This window comes from Dromiciops gliroides, chromosome 2, assembly GCF_019393635.1.
Source record: "Dromiciops gliroides isolate mDroGli1 chromosome 2, mDroGli1.pri, whole genome shotgun sequence".
Lineage (NCBI taxonomy): Eukaryota > Metazoa > Chordata > Mammalia > Microbiotheria > Microbiotheriidae > Dromiciops > Dromiciops gliroides.
In genome coordinates this window covers 308,017,467-308,031,563 of record NC_057862.1, presented here as the reverse complement: position 1 = coordinate 308,031,563, position 14,097 = coordinate 308,017,467, and the positions used below count along the sequence as shown (strand labels likewise).

The 14,097-nt window shown below is 39.7% G+C and overlaps 1 protein-coding gene across 3 annotated transcripts in view; it reads left to right on the top strand.

Moving 5' to 3' along the window:
* DNAJC18 (DnaJ heat shock protein family (Hsp40) member C18) overlaps nucleotides 1-14,097 on the top strand; it is a 36,982-nt gene that overhangs the window by 14,539 nt on the left and 8,346 nt on the right. For all 3 annotated transcript variants that reach the window (XM_043983058.1, XM_043983060.1, XM_043983059.1), the window contains exons 4-6: nucleotides 396-581; nucleotides 1,426-1,538; nucleotides 8,025-8,134. In XM_043983058.1, coding sequence (XP_043838993.1) covers nucleotides 396-581; nucleotides 1,426-1,538; nucleotides 8,025-8,134 — 409 coding nt within the window. The remainder of the gene's footprint in view (nucleotides 1-395; nucleotides 582-1,425; nucleotides 1,539-8,024; nucleotides 8,135-14,097) is intronic.

Genomic DNA, 14,097 nt, shown 5'->3' with positions numbered 1-14,097 from the left:
TGGTGCTTTATCCACTGTGCCACCTAGCTGCCCCCCAAAACCTTTTTAATTTAATGTAATCAAAATCATCCATTTTGCATTTCATAATATTCTCTATCTCTTGTTTGGTCATAAACTGTTCTCCTTTCCAAAGATCCTAATTTACGTACCTTTTATGTCTAAATCACGTACCCATTTTGACCTTATTTTAATATAAGGTGTAAGATGTTGGTCTATGCAGTCACAAATTATTCTTACCCAAACTTTCCTTTTTGGTGTAGCCTTAAATCAGTGTGAAGTTGCCCTATAGGAAGTGACCTTATTCTCCTAGTTGCTGTTTATATACTTAAATTCAGTGGAAGAAAGGCTGGCTAACTGTAAGCTTTGACATGGTTTTTTTCCTCATTTTGCTATAGCAATAGGGAATGCCTTTGCTGTTCTCAGCAATCCTGACAAAAGATTACGCTATGATGAATATGGAGACGAACAAGCAACTTTTGCCGCCCCCCAGCCCAGACCCTATACTTATTACCCAGATTTTGAAGCTGACATTACTCCAGAGGAGGTCTTCAATGTCTTCTTTGGAGGACATTTTCCTACAGGTTAGTATTCCTGATATAATATAGATAAGTATGCTTTTGGTCAATCTTCAAGAACCTGACTAGAGGATGGGTTGGTATGCTGATAGGATTGTACTAATGGAAAGTTAGGAATAGGGAGTAGACCTGTCATTTCATTGGTTAAAGTGAATTTCCAAATGAGGAAAACCCTCTGCCAATATGGATCAGCACCTTCTTTGTAACCTATTTGCCTAGAACAGTGCAAGGTTAAGTGATTTGTCCAGTGTCACACACTATGTCAAGTGTCACTATGTCAGAAGTGGGGCTTCTGACCAGATCTTTCTTGATCAAAGGCCATCTCTACTATGCCATGCTGCCTCTCTCTGGAGGGTTAGAGGTTACAAAAGCTGTCCTGGAGCATTGGAATGTGTACTGTAATACCTAGATACTAAATGTTGAGGAGGAGAGTGGCTTGTTATAAAACAAGATTGCACACAGCCAGTCATTAATGATAGAGCCACAATCAGTGGTTCTTCATTCATAGCCTGAGGGAGTATCCATAACCTGTACTGTTTCCTTCAGTATAGTTTTTATAGGTTGTAAAAAAAAAAAAATTTAATTTGGGCCCAGTTCAAAGGCAAGGGAGCAAAGAAGGTTCGGTTTATGGCTGTGTCTCTTTGATTACTCTTCACCTCAGGATCCTGGTTTCTCCAGCATGTAAGATATGGAAGAATACTTATTGAGCCTTTCTTGGATGACTATTGAGAAGAATAATTAGAGGACTGCAGTTACATTCAGACTGGCCACATGAAGAATCACAGACAAGGCGGGGAGCAATGTTTGCTTTGCTCTCTGGGCTAAATTGTTTGTTTGTTTGTTTTACCAGGAAATATTCACATGTTTTCAAATGTGACAACAGATGACACACACTTTTACCGTCGACGACAGAGAAATGAAAGGGTGCAGACCCAGAAGGAAGAAGAAGAAGAAAAGCCTCAGGTGACTGGAGAAAGGAGGGTCACTACCTATAAATTATTATGATGAGTCAGCATTTATGGTCCATAAGAAGGTTTTTTTGTTTTGTTTTGTTTTTTTAGTGAGGCAGTTGGGGTTAAGTGACTTGCCCAGGGTCACACAGCTAGTAAGTGTTAAGTGTCTGAGGCTGGATTTGAACTCAGGTACTTCTGATTCCAGGGCCAGTGCTCTATCCACTGCGCCACCCAGCTGCCCTATAGGAAGGTTTTAAAATGTTCTACTATACGTACTTGGGAAGACAGGAAATCTGTCCACCTGAAGGGCAGAGGCCCCAGTCATTTTGAACTTTTCTTGTCCTGTGGCTAACAAAAACCTACCTTCTATGCCACTGATTTCTGTTCTTCAAAGCTGATATTTTCCTAAGTGAAAGGCCTCTTCCTGTGCTCTGTTATTACCATCCAGCTCACTCCTACACCTGCCTACTCTCTCTCCTCTTTTTCCTTCCCCTTGCATTGTGCCCTCTGGAATTCTTAATCTATTATTAACAAAACCCACTTCGTCCCAGATCTCTTCCTTTCATGGTTTTGTTCTTGTGCTCTTGGAAACCTTGCCCCCTTTGAAAGATGCTGCAACCCTGGCCTTTCACTCTGCTAGGAGGTGCTTCTTCTTTCGTGCCATCCATCACACTGGGCCAGGAGAAGGAATCAGTATAATCTTTCCTCCACACCACCACTTCCAGATCTCCCCTCTGTCACCGTTATTCACCATTATCTTCTCTTTTGAGATTTACCCTTTCCATCTATATCACTCATTCCAGTTTCTTTTTACTGTAACTCCACTGCCTAGAGGATATTCTGCTGATTTTCTCAAAAAATTCAGAGGTTTACAGTCTTCCCCACTAGCCCAGCCCCTTCCTCTTACTCAAGGACTTCCTATACTTGTTGAAGTCTCCTCAACATCCTGTCTTCCCACCCCATCAGTCTCAGCTCCCATGACCTATATCTGTATTCTGTCTTAGCTACTGAGATGGTCATGCCTTAATCTCACCATCAAAACACCCAGGCCACTGTGTCCTCATTCCTCTCTAGGTTTCACTCTTGGTTTTCCAGACTTTCTGTAGTATCCCCTACCTGGGGAACACCCCCATACATACTTTCAGCTTCTTTTTGTCTTTCTTTCTGCTTGTATTTGTATTTCCAGTACTTAGCACAGTGCCTGGCACATAGTAAGGGCTTAATAAATGCTTGCCAACTTGACTATCTCCTTGATCCTGAACTCTAAAATTCCCACCTGACTATACATTCCTTTTTGTATTTATGCCTCTGTATCACTAAACTTATTTTTTGTCTTCAGTGTAAACTTCTGTCCCTCTAGTCCTCCCTCTTCTCCCAATCTATTCCCCCTACTCTGGCTTCCTTTCATTATCTTGATTCTCTACTTGACCAGTTCGTATGTACATTGTTTTCTACCCTTGAATTCCTTGACTTTTGGCCCCTTGTGCCCCACCAGACCCCAGCCCTGGGAAATCCCCCCATGAGCCTTCCCTACTTCTCTTCTGCTATGGTTTGCCCTGGGTGAAAGTCACACAACAAAATGCCTCTTGCCCCCACCCCGCCCTGTAGACAACCTGACACCTGAGACAATCAAGGCGTCTGTCATAAGTTCTTTTGCACACCTCAGACCCTTTTTCATCATTTCCCCATTCTTTTCCACTTTTCTCCAATCGTTGATGAAGAGATGACCCTTCTCAGTCCCTCTGCTTGAGTCCTTTATCCTACCCCTGTTTGTCTCCTCTGGGGACTTACCCCTTTGATCATCTCTGTCTCTCAGGTACCTTCCAGTTTTCCTTATCTGCCAGCACCTTCCCCGTATCTACAAACAGGCCAAAGTCTTGCTCATCTTTAAAAAAGCTTCACTTGCCCCTGCTACTCCTCAAGTTCTTGTTCTAGTTCCCTTTTCTCTTTCACAGCCAAAGTCTTAGAAAAACTTGTCTGTCTTCCCTGTTTCTTCTTATTTACTTCCCAGTTACTTCTCAGTACCTCCCACTCTCATTTCCGACTCCAGTACTCAGGCAAAATTGGCCCCTCCAGGGTTCTAAACCATTTGATAACCCTTTATTTTCTGTCCTCATTTTTTCGCAGGTTTCAGTAGTGTTGACTTATCCCAGCTCTTGTATAGTCTCTCTTTTCTGACCCTTTGTGACACTGTTTTCTTCTGGTTGTCTTTCTATCTGCTCAACTCTTCCTCAGTCTCCCTTTCTGAGTCATCATCTATCTGTGTGAGTATTCCCAAGGTTCTGTCCTTGGCCCTCTTTCTTCTCTCTTTACTTTCTCTTCCTTGGTCAACTCATTTACTCATATAAATTCAGTTATCTTTTTGCAAATTACTTGCAGATCTTTGTATCTAGTCCTTAATCATCTTTGCAGAAATCCAGTCCTTCTTACAGTGTCAGCTTCCTGCTGGATATCTCCACTTGATATCTCAACGTCACCTCAAAATCAGCATATATAAACCAAAACTGATTGTCTTCCCCCTCCCTAAATCTGCACCTCTTCCAAACTCACCTGCTTTTTGGAAAATCTATCCACTTCTAGTCACCTAGTTTTACAACTTCCGGGATATCTTTGAATCTTCCTTCCCTTTCCCTCACCTGTCCTGACTCCCATCCAATCGGTTGCTTTATTCTCTTTATTCTACCTCCATTAATTTCTTGAATCTGTTGCTCCCTTTCCTCCTCACATGTCTAGATCCCTAGATGAGGCCCTCAATAACTGTAGCCTAGACTATTATAATAGCCCTGCTTCCAGTCGCTTCCTTCTTCAGTCCATCTTCTATACAGCTGCCAAAATAATCTGACCTTGACACTACCTTCCTCAAACCCCTTGAGTGGATAAAGTACAAACTCCTTAGTATGACACTTAAAAATAAAGATTTATCTTAATTTTCAGAGCCATCCCTCATCTTTCCCTTCCCCATTAAGTCATCCCGTATAACAATGATTAAAGAATGAAAGGGGGGAAAAAAACTCAGTGAAACCAACCAATATATCCTTTCTGTCTATATAATATTCTCTGTATGTGTATATATAACATTCTCTACCTGTGGTCTCATAACTCTGCAGTGAAGGGAGGAAGGGAAACTTTCTCCTTTTCTTTGGACACAAACCCAGTCATTATAATTACTTAGCATTCAATCTCTTCGTACCATACTTTCCATTTACGTTCTCATAGTCATTTGTGTATATTGTTCTTCTGGTTCTGCTTCACTCTGCATTGGCCTTCATAAGTCTTTCCCTGCTTCTCAGAATTCTTCATATTCATCATTTCAGAAAGCACAGTAATGTGCCATTATATTCCTGCATCATGATTTGTTTAGCCATTTCTCATTTCTATCCTGAGATTTAACACCCTACACAACCTGCCTTCCACTTACCTTTATAGACGTTTCTTATTATTTTCCTTCATGCCTGCTCATGTCCCTGCCATTTGTTACATTTCAGTCAGCTGTTACCTTCCATCTGTTAATGGAATTCAGTATTCCTTCTCCTGACTCTGTGTCTTTGCAAGGCTGTCCCTTGTCCCTCAAGTGCAATTCATCTTCCTTCCCACCTCTTAGAATCCTTGCCTTCAAGGCTCAGCTCGGGTATTTGTCTCTCTGTAAACCTTTCCTAATTTCTCCAGTTTTTCATGCTCTCTCCCTTCTTAAATTACCTTTTATTTGCTTAGCAGTGTACAGGTTGCATTCCCCAAGTTAAATATCAGCTTCTTTAGGGCAGAAACCATTTTGTTTTTTCTTTGTATCTTCAGCCCCTAGCATAGTGTCTTGCTTTTTATAAGTGCTTAATAAGTGTTTATTGAAATTTAATTGAAACATCTGTGTCACTGACCAATACACATCTAAAATGATCTCAGATTCACTGCCTTGTAAAGAATCTTCCATGACCTTCAGATTCACTCTTTTGGGTTTTCTGGAGAAGGGTCTGCAAAGCATTCCCTTAACTGGTTTTAAAGGAAGAGATCTAGGACCTTTGTTGAATGTGTCATAGCCCTCCATGAATCTCTTGGCGAGCAGAATGCTACAAGGGCCCTGCCCAGGTTCTAGAGACCTTATCACCATTTCTGCTCTAATGCTTTTACAGAATTTCATTTCTGTCAAGTGTACCACACTTTGATTTGTGAACCATACTGTAGAATTCATTTGTATTAGACTTTTTGGGTTAGGAATTTAGAAGACTTGGGATTCTAGGCCTCTCCCCCTTTCCTTGGCTCTAAATTCACACACACAAAAAATAATAACTCAGTTTTTGTGACTTTAAAGCATTTATAGTCATAGAACCATAATAAATGCAGATTGAATTGAATGATAGGCTCGAGAATCACAATTTAGCTGACTAGACTAACATGTGACCCTCCCCATCCCTGCCTGCCTTATATCTCCTCTGACCTCTTTGTGTGGTCTTTTCTATAAATACCAGATTCCAATAAAAGTGAGCTGTACCTCTTTTTAAAATTAAAACGCAGTCATTGTTATTTATAGGGTAAGTTTAGATTCCTTTTTAAAAATTGCTTATTGCTACTTTTTATTTTTCACATCAACTTCATTTCCAAATATATTCCTCCTTCTCCCCTGCCTAATTAAACCTCTCTTGTAACAGTATAGGAATAGGAACTAAACCTGCAATTTCATTAATACAGGGAATTTTGAAAGAGGAGACACTTTTTCTTGTGCAGGTCATCACCTTTTCTGCAACTTGTAGTCTTAGAGAATTGCCTTGAACACTTGAGAGGTTAAATTACCTGTCCATGATTCACACAACCATTAGGTAGATGTTAGATGCAGGATTTGAATCCATGTCTTCCTGTGCTGTGATACCTCCCTGTAAAAAACAGAATAAGAAAGATAGGGGGAGAAAACATTTCACCCAAACCAGGCAACACAAGGGATCGTAGGTCTCAATCTGGAAGGAACTCTAGAGCCATCTCATCCAATCCCTTCATTTTACAGATAAGAATGCCCAGGGAGGTTGTGACTTTCCCAAGGTCAAATAGTTATTTCTAGAAGCAAGATTTGTATTCATTTCTCTTACTTCAGAGCTAGTGGACTTGGACATATTTTTTTATTATGAACTTAACAAATAGGACTATTTCCAAATATGAAGAACAGGAAAAGATATTTATATAATAAAACATTAACTTCTGTTATGTTCAGCTTTTTTTAAAAGCCCATATTAAATTTAACAGAGTAGTACCAACCCTGCCCACCTTGTCTTTGACTCTTTCCGAACTTCCTTCTTTTCTCTTTTTGCGTATTTTTTAAATGTTTCATTAATGCTTTTTTCTTTCTTTTCTTCCTTTTTATACATCTCAGTCATTCAGTTGGTCTACTTTACCCATTACCTCTTCCTCCCTTGCGATAAAAGCCCTCCTTCGTAACAAGCTGGCAAAACCAATTCACATATTGACAATTTCTGAAAATGTTTGTCACTTTCTGTACTTTAGTTCATTACTTGGTTTTTTGGAGTCATGATTAGTCATTGCATTGATCAGAGTCCTTATGTTTTTCAGTCATTTCCCTTTTTATTATTGTAGTCATTGAGGCAGCTTGGTGACTCAATGGATAAAGTGCTGAACCTGGAGGCAGAAAGACCCTAGTTCAGACCCAGCCTCAGCCACTTACTAACTGTGTGACGCTGGGCAAGGCAATTAGCCTTTGCCTCAGTTTCCTCATCTAAAAAATGAGGATGATATTTACAGCTACCTCTCAGGATTGTTGTGAGGATCAAATGAGATAATATTAATTTTTTATGAAATGTATAAGCATTTGTTAAAGAGAAAATTAAGTGTCTTTTGTAGAAAGCTAAGATTGTAAAACAGCGATTGGAGGTTGAGTAGTCTACTGGGCAAGTCATTTACCCCTCTTTGACCTTCAGTTTCTTAATTACAAAATAGTTTGCATCAGATAATCTCCAAAGACTCTTCCCACTCTAACATTGTAATATAGTAGCAAGCTGAACAGAGGTTATCTTCCATCAGTATTTGTTCAGTATATATTCAGTTTATATAATTATATCTGCTTATGATTGGTGCATGAAATTAAGGTTTAAAGAGATATAGAAGATGGATTTGACCAAAATATTTTGCAAATGAATATATTGCAAGTTATTTTTTAAACATAAGCATACCAATTCTTTTTGTTCTAATGAGGGGCAGCTTGGCATAATGGATAAGAGTGTTAACTTTAGAGATAGGAAGACTTATGATCAAATCATACCTCTGACACACATCCTTGCTGTGTGACTCTGGGCAAGTCACTTAATCTCTCAGTGCTCTAGGCCACTCTCAAGAGTACAGGATGCCAATCTGCATTGGTGATGGGAGTTTCCTCATCTAGGAGGAGTTCCCTATACCAAGATATCACAGGTCCAATCCAATCCCTAGCCTTATTTTTCTAATTAAGTATTTTTTTATTTTTGCAAAGCTAATAGCTACTCCAAATATCTGTCTCTTTTAGAATATGTATTCTGCATTTCTTCAGTTGCTTCCAGTTCTCGTGATTGTGATTATATCAGTGATTACTCAGCTGATGGCCACAAATCCTCCATACAGTCTATTCTATAAATCGTAAGTCAAATATTTTCAGTTTCTTTTAAAAATAGGCTTTGGGGATGTGGGTAGGAAAAGACTGAAAGGTTTTGTCAATAAGTTACTCATTTAATTTCAATATTTTCAGAATAATTTCAGAAAACAAAACCTGGTATTTAAAGGGGAAGCTTGATAGTGATGGCATTGCAGTGAATCCTCTACTGGAGGCCTAATGTATAGAAGTAATACATTTTTAAGGGGAGTATTTTGTTCTACAGTGACACCCTCTGGGCAAACCAAAGAATGGCAGTGACTGTTCTCTGAAGGAACTCTCAAATTGCTCAGCAACTTGAGGATGTGAGAGAGATCAGCTTGTCCATTCTTCCCATTTTAAAGTTAAAGAAACCAAGGCCTAGAGATCTGAAGGCAGGAAGGCAGCAGTGTGATACAGGAATAAAAGAGTTTGAGGAACTGGGTTCTCAGAATCACAGAATGTGAGGGGTAGAAAGGCCCACTAAGGTGGCTGTCTAGTCTAACCCAGACATGCAGGGAATCCCCACTGTAACACACTTTATCAAATGGTCATGTAGCATCTGCCTGAAGACCTCCAAGAGGTTAGACCCGCTACCTGTGGAGGTACCCCGTTTCTCCTTCAGCACAGCTCTAATGTTTAGGAAGTTTTTCCTGATATCTAGTAGCCTAAATGTACATCTTTGTGAATCTGACCCATTGCTCATGGTTCTGCTTTCTGGGGCCAGACAGAAAGAAATGACAGTTTCTTCCACATGGCAGTCCTCCAAATACTTGCAGACACCTATTATATGCTCTCTGAGCCTCCTCCTCTAGGCAGTTCTCATTTGACATGGGCTCAATACTCCAAGCTTCTCAATGTCCTTCTTAGACTGTGTTGCTCAGAGCTGACAGATGAGGTCTGAAGAGGGCAGAGCACAGTGGGATTGGCTATCACCTCCTTATTTCTGGAGCTATGCAGTCCAAGAGGGCATTGGATTTTTTGGACATAATACTGTAAAATTCCCAGATTTTTTTTCCAGAACAATTATCTACCTGTGTCTTCCCCCACCTTATGCTTGTAAAGTCAATTTTTTTATACTGAGCAGAAGACCTTAAATTTATCAATATTGAATTTCTTCAGATTAGATTCTGCCCAATGCTCTGGCCTGTAAAGATCCCTTTAGAGCAAGTGTTCTTAACCTAGTGTCCATAAACTTAGTTTTTTTAAAAATGGAACAGCCAGGTGGCGCAGTGGATAGAGTACTGGTTAGGTCCTTAGACACTTACTAGCTGTGTGACCCTGGGCAAGTCACTTAACCCCAATTGCCTTAAACATCCAGGGCCATTTTCAGTTGTCCTGATGTATATCTTGCCACCAGACCCAGATGGCTCTGGAGGAGAGAGTGAGGTTGGTGACCTTGCATATCTCTCCCTCACTTAAATCCAATTCACTGCAAGTCATGACATCACTCCTGTGGTCCTCTTCGAGAATGAAGGACAAACAACAACATTTTAAAAAATATTTTGGGGCAACTAGGTGGCGCAGTGGATAGAGCACCGGCCCTGGAGTCAGGAGTACCTGGGTTTAAATCCGGCCTCAGACACTTAACACTTACTAGCTGTGTGACCTTGGGCAAGTCACTTAACCCCAATTGCCTTGCTAAAAAAAAAAAATTTTTTTGATAACTATTTCAGTTTAGTAGCTTTTATTTGTAACTATGCATTTTGAACATTTAAAAACGTTCTGACAAGAGGTCAGTAGGTTTTATAAGACTGCCAAAAGGGTCCATTACAAAAAAAGGTAAACTCTTGTTTTAGATCCTGAATTTGTCATCCAGCTGTACCAGCTGTAGCAGCTACCCTGCTGGTATAGTTACCACATAGCTGGGTTATGTGTTACCTGTAAATTTAATGAGCATGCTATCTATGCTTTTATCTAAGTCAGTGATAAATGTTAAATAGGACACTGTCAATCACAAATCCCTGAGGTATTAGATTAGAGGTCTGCCTCCCTGACGTTGATGTTTAATAACTACTTTTTTAGCCTGGGCATCCATCCAATTCTGAATCCATCTAATTTTATTCTTGTTTTCTATTCATATCATTTTGTCTTCTCTGTAAAAAGAGTATGAGATGCTTTATGAGAAGCTTTGCTAAAACCCTAGGTAAACTATCCACATCCTTCACCTCATTGCCTAGGTTAGTATTGGCAGAAATGGAATTGAGGTTAGTCTGTCATGACCTGTTCTTGATGAAACTGTTGTGGCTCTTTTTAATCATTATTTCCCTTTCTAGACCAGGCATCTCTTTAACAGTCCCTTCTAGAATGTCTTGGGAATTGAAGTCAAGTTCACTAGCCTGTAGTCTGCAGACTCTGTACTCTTCCCTTTTTTTTGAAAATTGGGTCAACATTTTCTTTTCTTTGATCTTGTAGTACCTCTTTTCCATGACCTTTTGGCTGTCACTGACAGTGTCTCAACAGTCACATCGCCAGGTCTTTCAGTGCTCAAGGATATAGTTCATCTGGGTCATTTGACTTGAATTCCTCAAGGGCAGCCAGGTGCTTCATTACTATCTCCTTACTTATCTTGGGTATCTACTCCCTGTTATTTATTTTGGTTCTGTTGTTTCTGTTGTGGAGGTCACTCCTCTTGACCAAGGAAAAGGAAGCAGACAGGAAAAAAGCAGCTAATTTTCTCCTATATACCACGCAAAGGCCTTTCTTTCTTTTTTATTTTTCTTCTTCTTTCCTTTCTTTGAACCCCGTTTTTGTTGTCCTTAGCTTCCCTTGTCAACCTCCGCTCTTTTGGAGTTTTATTTCTCATGATGGTTTTTAAAGGATAATTTATATCATAAATTATGCTTTCTTCTCTGGCCTTGTTTCCATCTTCTCTCCATTTATTTTTTAATTTGCATTTAGTTGGTGGGTTCCCTGTGTATCCATATTAGTCTCTTTAGGCGAAACTTTGTGTTTTGAGAATTTCATTCTTGAGTCAATCCCTCATCCTTCCAGGGATTGAGTAATTCAGATCTTGCCTCTATTACTTAACATGTGTGACCTTGAGCAAGTCACTTAACTTCTCTAAGCCTCAGTTTTCTCATCTGTAAAATGAGGGAGTTGTACTAGATGGGTTCTGAGGTCCCTCCAGCCCTAAATCTATGATCCTATGAAGTATATAGTTCATCGTTCAAGCTTACTCAGTGGCAGAGCCCAGACTAGTCCTCTGATTTCAAGTCCTCTTCTTCCCTATCATCTAATCCTTTTTCCTTTATCGGGCTGCCTTCCTTCTCTCTAGGAGAGTGGTACATTCACACAGACATACATGCTCTGTGCACATTTTATTTGGGTGAGGAGGAAGAGCAGCCATGGCTTCAGTGGCTATGCTGGGAGAGATTGCCCAAGAAAAAGGACCTTAAACAGCAGCTAGGGAGACCAGTCTACAGTCCTGCTGCCATTTTGTTACACATTTCCTTTAGGCTAGAACTTAGAAGATAAACTAGGGGCAGCTAGGTGGCACAATGGATACAGCGGCAGCCCTGAATTCAGGAGGACCTGAGTTCAAATCCAGCCTCAGACACTTGACACTTACTAGCTGTGTGACCCTGGGCAAGTCACTTAACCCTCATTGCCCCGCCTCCCCCCCCCCAAAAAAAAAAGATAAACTGCAAGCAAAGTCCCAGTGAACAAAATCATTTTGGAACTTTCAAACTTGTCACATTACTATACCTTGAAATTCAGCTTCCTTCACTTCAGCAGCCTCCAAGCTATTCATATTAACTTTGGCTGGTGCTTCTAAATTTGGAGGCTTCGATTTCTGTACTTCCTCAGGGTTGTTTTGGGGTTTTGGTCTTGAGGAGCTCAACTTTCTAAGCATCAGATGTAGAGTTTGGATCCTTAGGAAGTTATACGAGAGTAGCCTTGATGAACTGTGAACTCATGTCTTCTGTGGTAGCTGAGCTTTCACATGCTGTTTTTTTGATATTGGTGCTAGATCGGCCCTACCTCTCTGATTAGTTGTTTTTTGTTTTGTTTTGTTTTTAAGGGCAATGGGGGTTAAGTGACTTGCCCAGGGTCACACAGCTAGTTAAGTGTTAAGTGTCTGAGGCTGGATTTGAACTCAGGTCCTCCTGAATTCAAAGCCAGTGCTTTATCCACTGCGCCACCTAGCTGCCCCTCTCTGATTAGTTGTAATTAAAATATTTTATCTAAATGATATTTTACTCTTATCAAAATAAACCTTAAAGAGGATCTAGTTTCAATGGAATAGGCTAGGCTCAGGAAATGCAGTAGTAAATGACACTAGTAATGTAGTGTTTGATAAACCCAAAGACTCCAGCTTCTGGGATAGGAACTCAATATTTGACAAAAACTGCTGGGAAAACTGGAAGATAGTATGGCAGAAATTAGGCATAGACCAACATCTTACACCTTATACTAAAATAAGGTCAAAATGGATACATGATTTAGACATAAGAGGTGATATCATAGGTAAATTAGGAGAGAAAGGAATAGTCTACCTTTCAGATCTTTGGAAAGGAAAACAGTTTTTGACCAAACAAGAGATAGAGTATATTACAAAATGCAAAATGGATGATTTTGATTACATTAAATTAAAACATTTTTGTACAAACAGAAGCAATGCATCCAAAATTAGAAGGGAGGCAGAAAGCTGGGAAACAATTTTTGAGGCCAGTACTTCTGATAAAGGCCTCATCTCTAAAATATATAGGGAACTAAATCAAATTTATAAGAACCCAAGTCATTCCCCAATTGAGAAATGGTCAAAGGATATGAACAGGCAGTTTTCTGATGAAGAAACCAAAGCTATCTATTCCCATATGAAAAAATGCTCTAAATCTCTAATGATTAGAGAGATGCAAATAAAAACAACTCTGAGGTACCACCTGACACCTATCAGATTGGCTAAAATGACAAAAAAGGAAAATAATAAATGTTGCAGAAGCTGTGGGAAAATTGGAACACTAATCCATTGTTGGTGGAGCTGTGAACTGATCCAACCATTCTGGAGAGCAATTTGGAATTATGCCCAAAGGGCTGTAAAGCTGTGCATACCCTTTGACCCAGAAATACCACTTTTGGGTCTTTTTCCCAAAGAAATCATGGAAAGGGGAAAGGGACCCACATGTACAAAAATATTTATAGCTGCTCTTTTTGTGGTGGCAAGGAATTGGAAGTTGAGGGGGTGCCCATCAATTGGGGAATGGCTGGACAAGTTGTGGTATATGAATACAATGGAATACTATTGTGCTGTAAGAAATGATGAGCAGGAGGAGTTCAGAGAAACCTGGAGGGTCTTGCGTGGGCTGATGATGAGTGAGATGAGCAGAACCAGAAGAACATTGTACACAGTAACATCAACATTGAGTGTTGACCTACTGTGATGGACTATATTCTTCTCACCAATGCAGTGGCACAGAAGAGTTCCAGGGAACTCATGATGGAAGAGGATCTCCAAATCCAAGAAAAAAAAAAAAAAGAACTGCAGAGTATAGATGCTGAATGAACCATACTATTTCTTTTGGTTTTGATGCTGTTGTTTTTTTCTATTTTGAGGTTTTTCATCATTGCTCTGATTTTTTTCTCTTATAACATGACTAATGCAGAAATAGGATTAATGTTATTATGTGTATATATATATATAACCTATATCAGATTACCTGCTGTCTAGGGGAGGGGGGAGGGAGGGGAGGGAGGGAGAAAAATCTGAAATTGGAAAGCTTGTATAAGCAAATGTTGAGAACTATCTTTACATGTAACGGGAAAAAAAATAAAATACTTTATAAGAAAAAACAAAAAAGAGGATCTAGTTTTAGAGAAGATACTAACAAATAACAGTATATATGTTTTCTAACAGTTCTGCTTCTATTTTGGTGGTCAGTATGGTCCCAATTTGCTTCAGGAAATTGGAAGAAAACAAATACTATAGTGGCATGCATGTTATATATTAAAGTTGGTCATGATGTAGGCA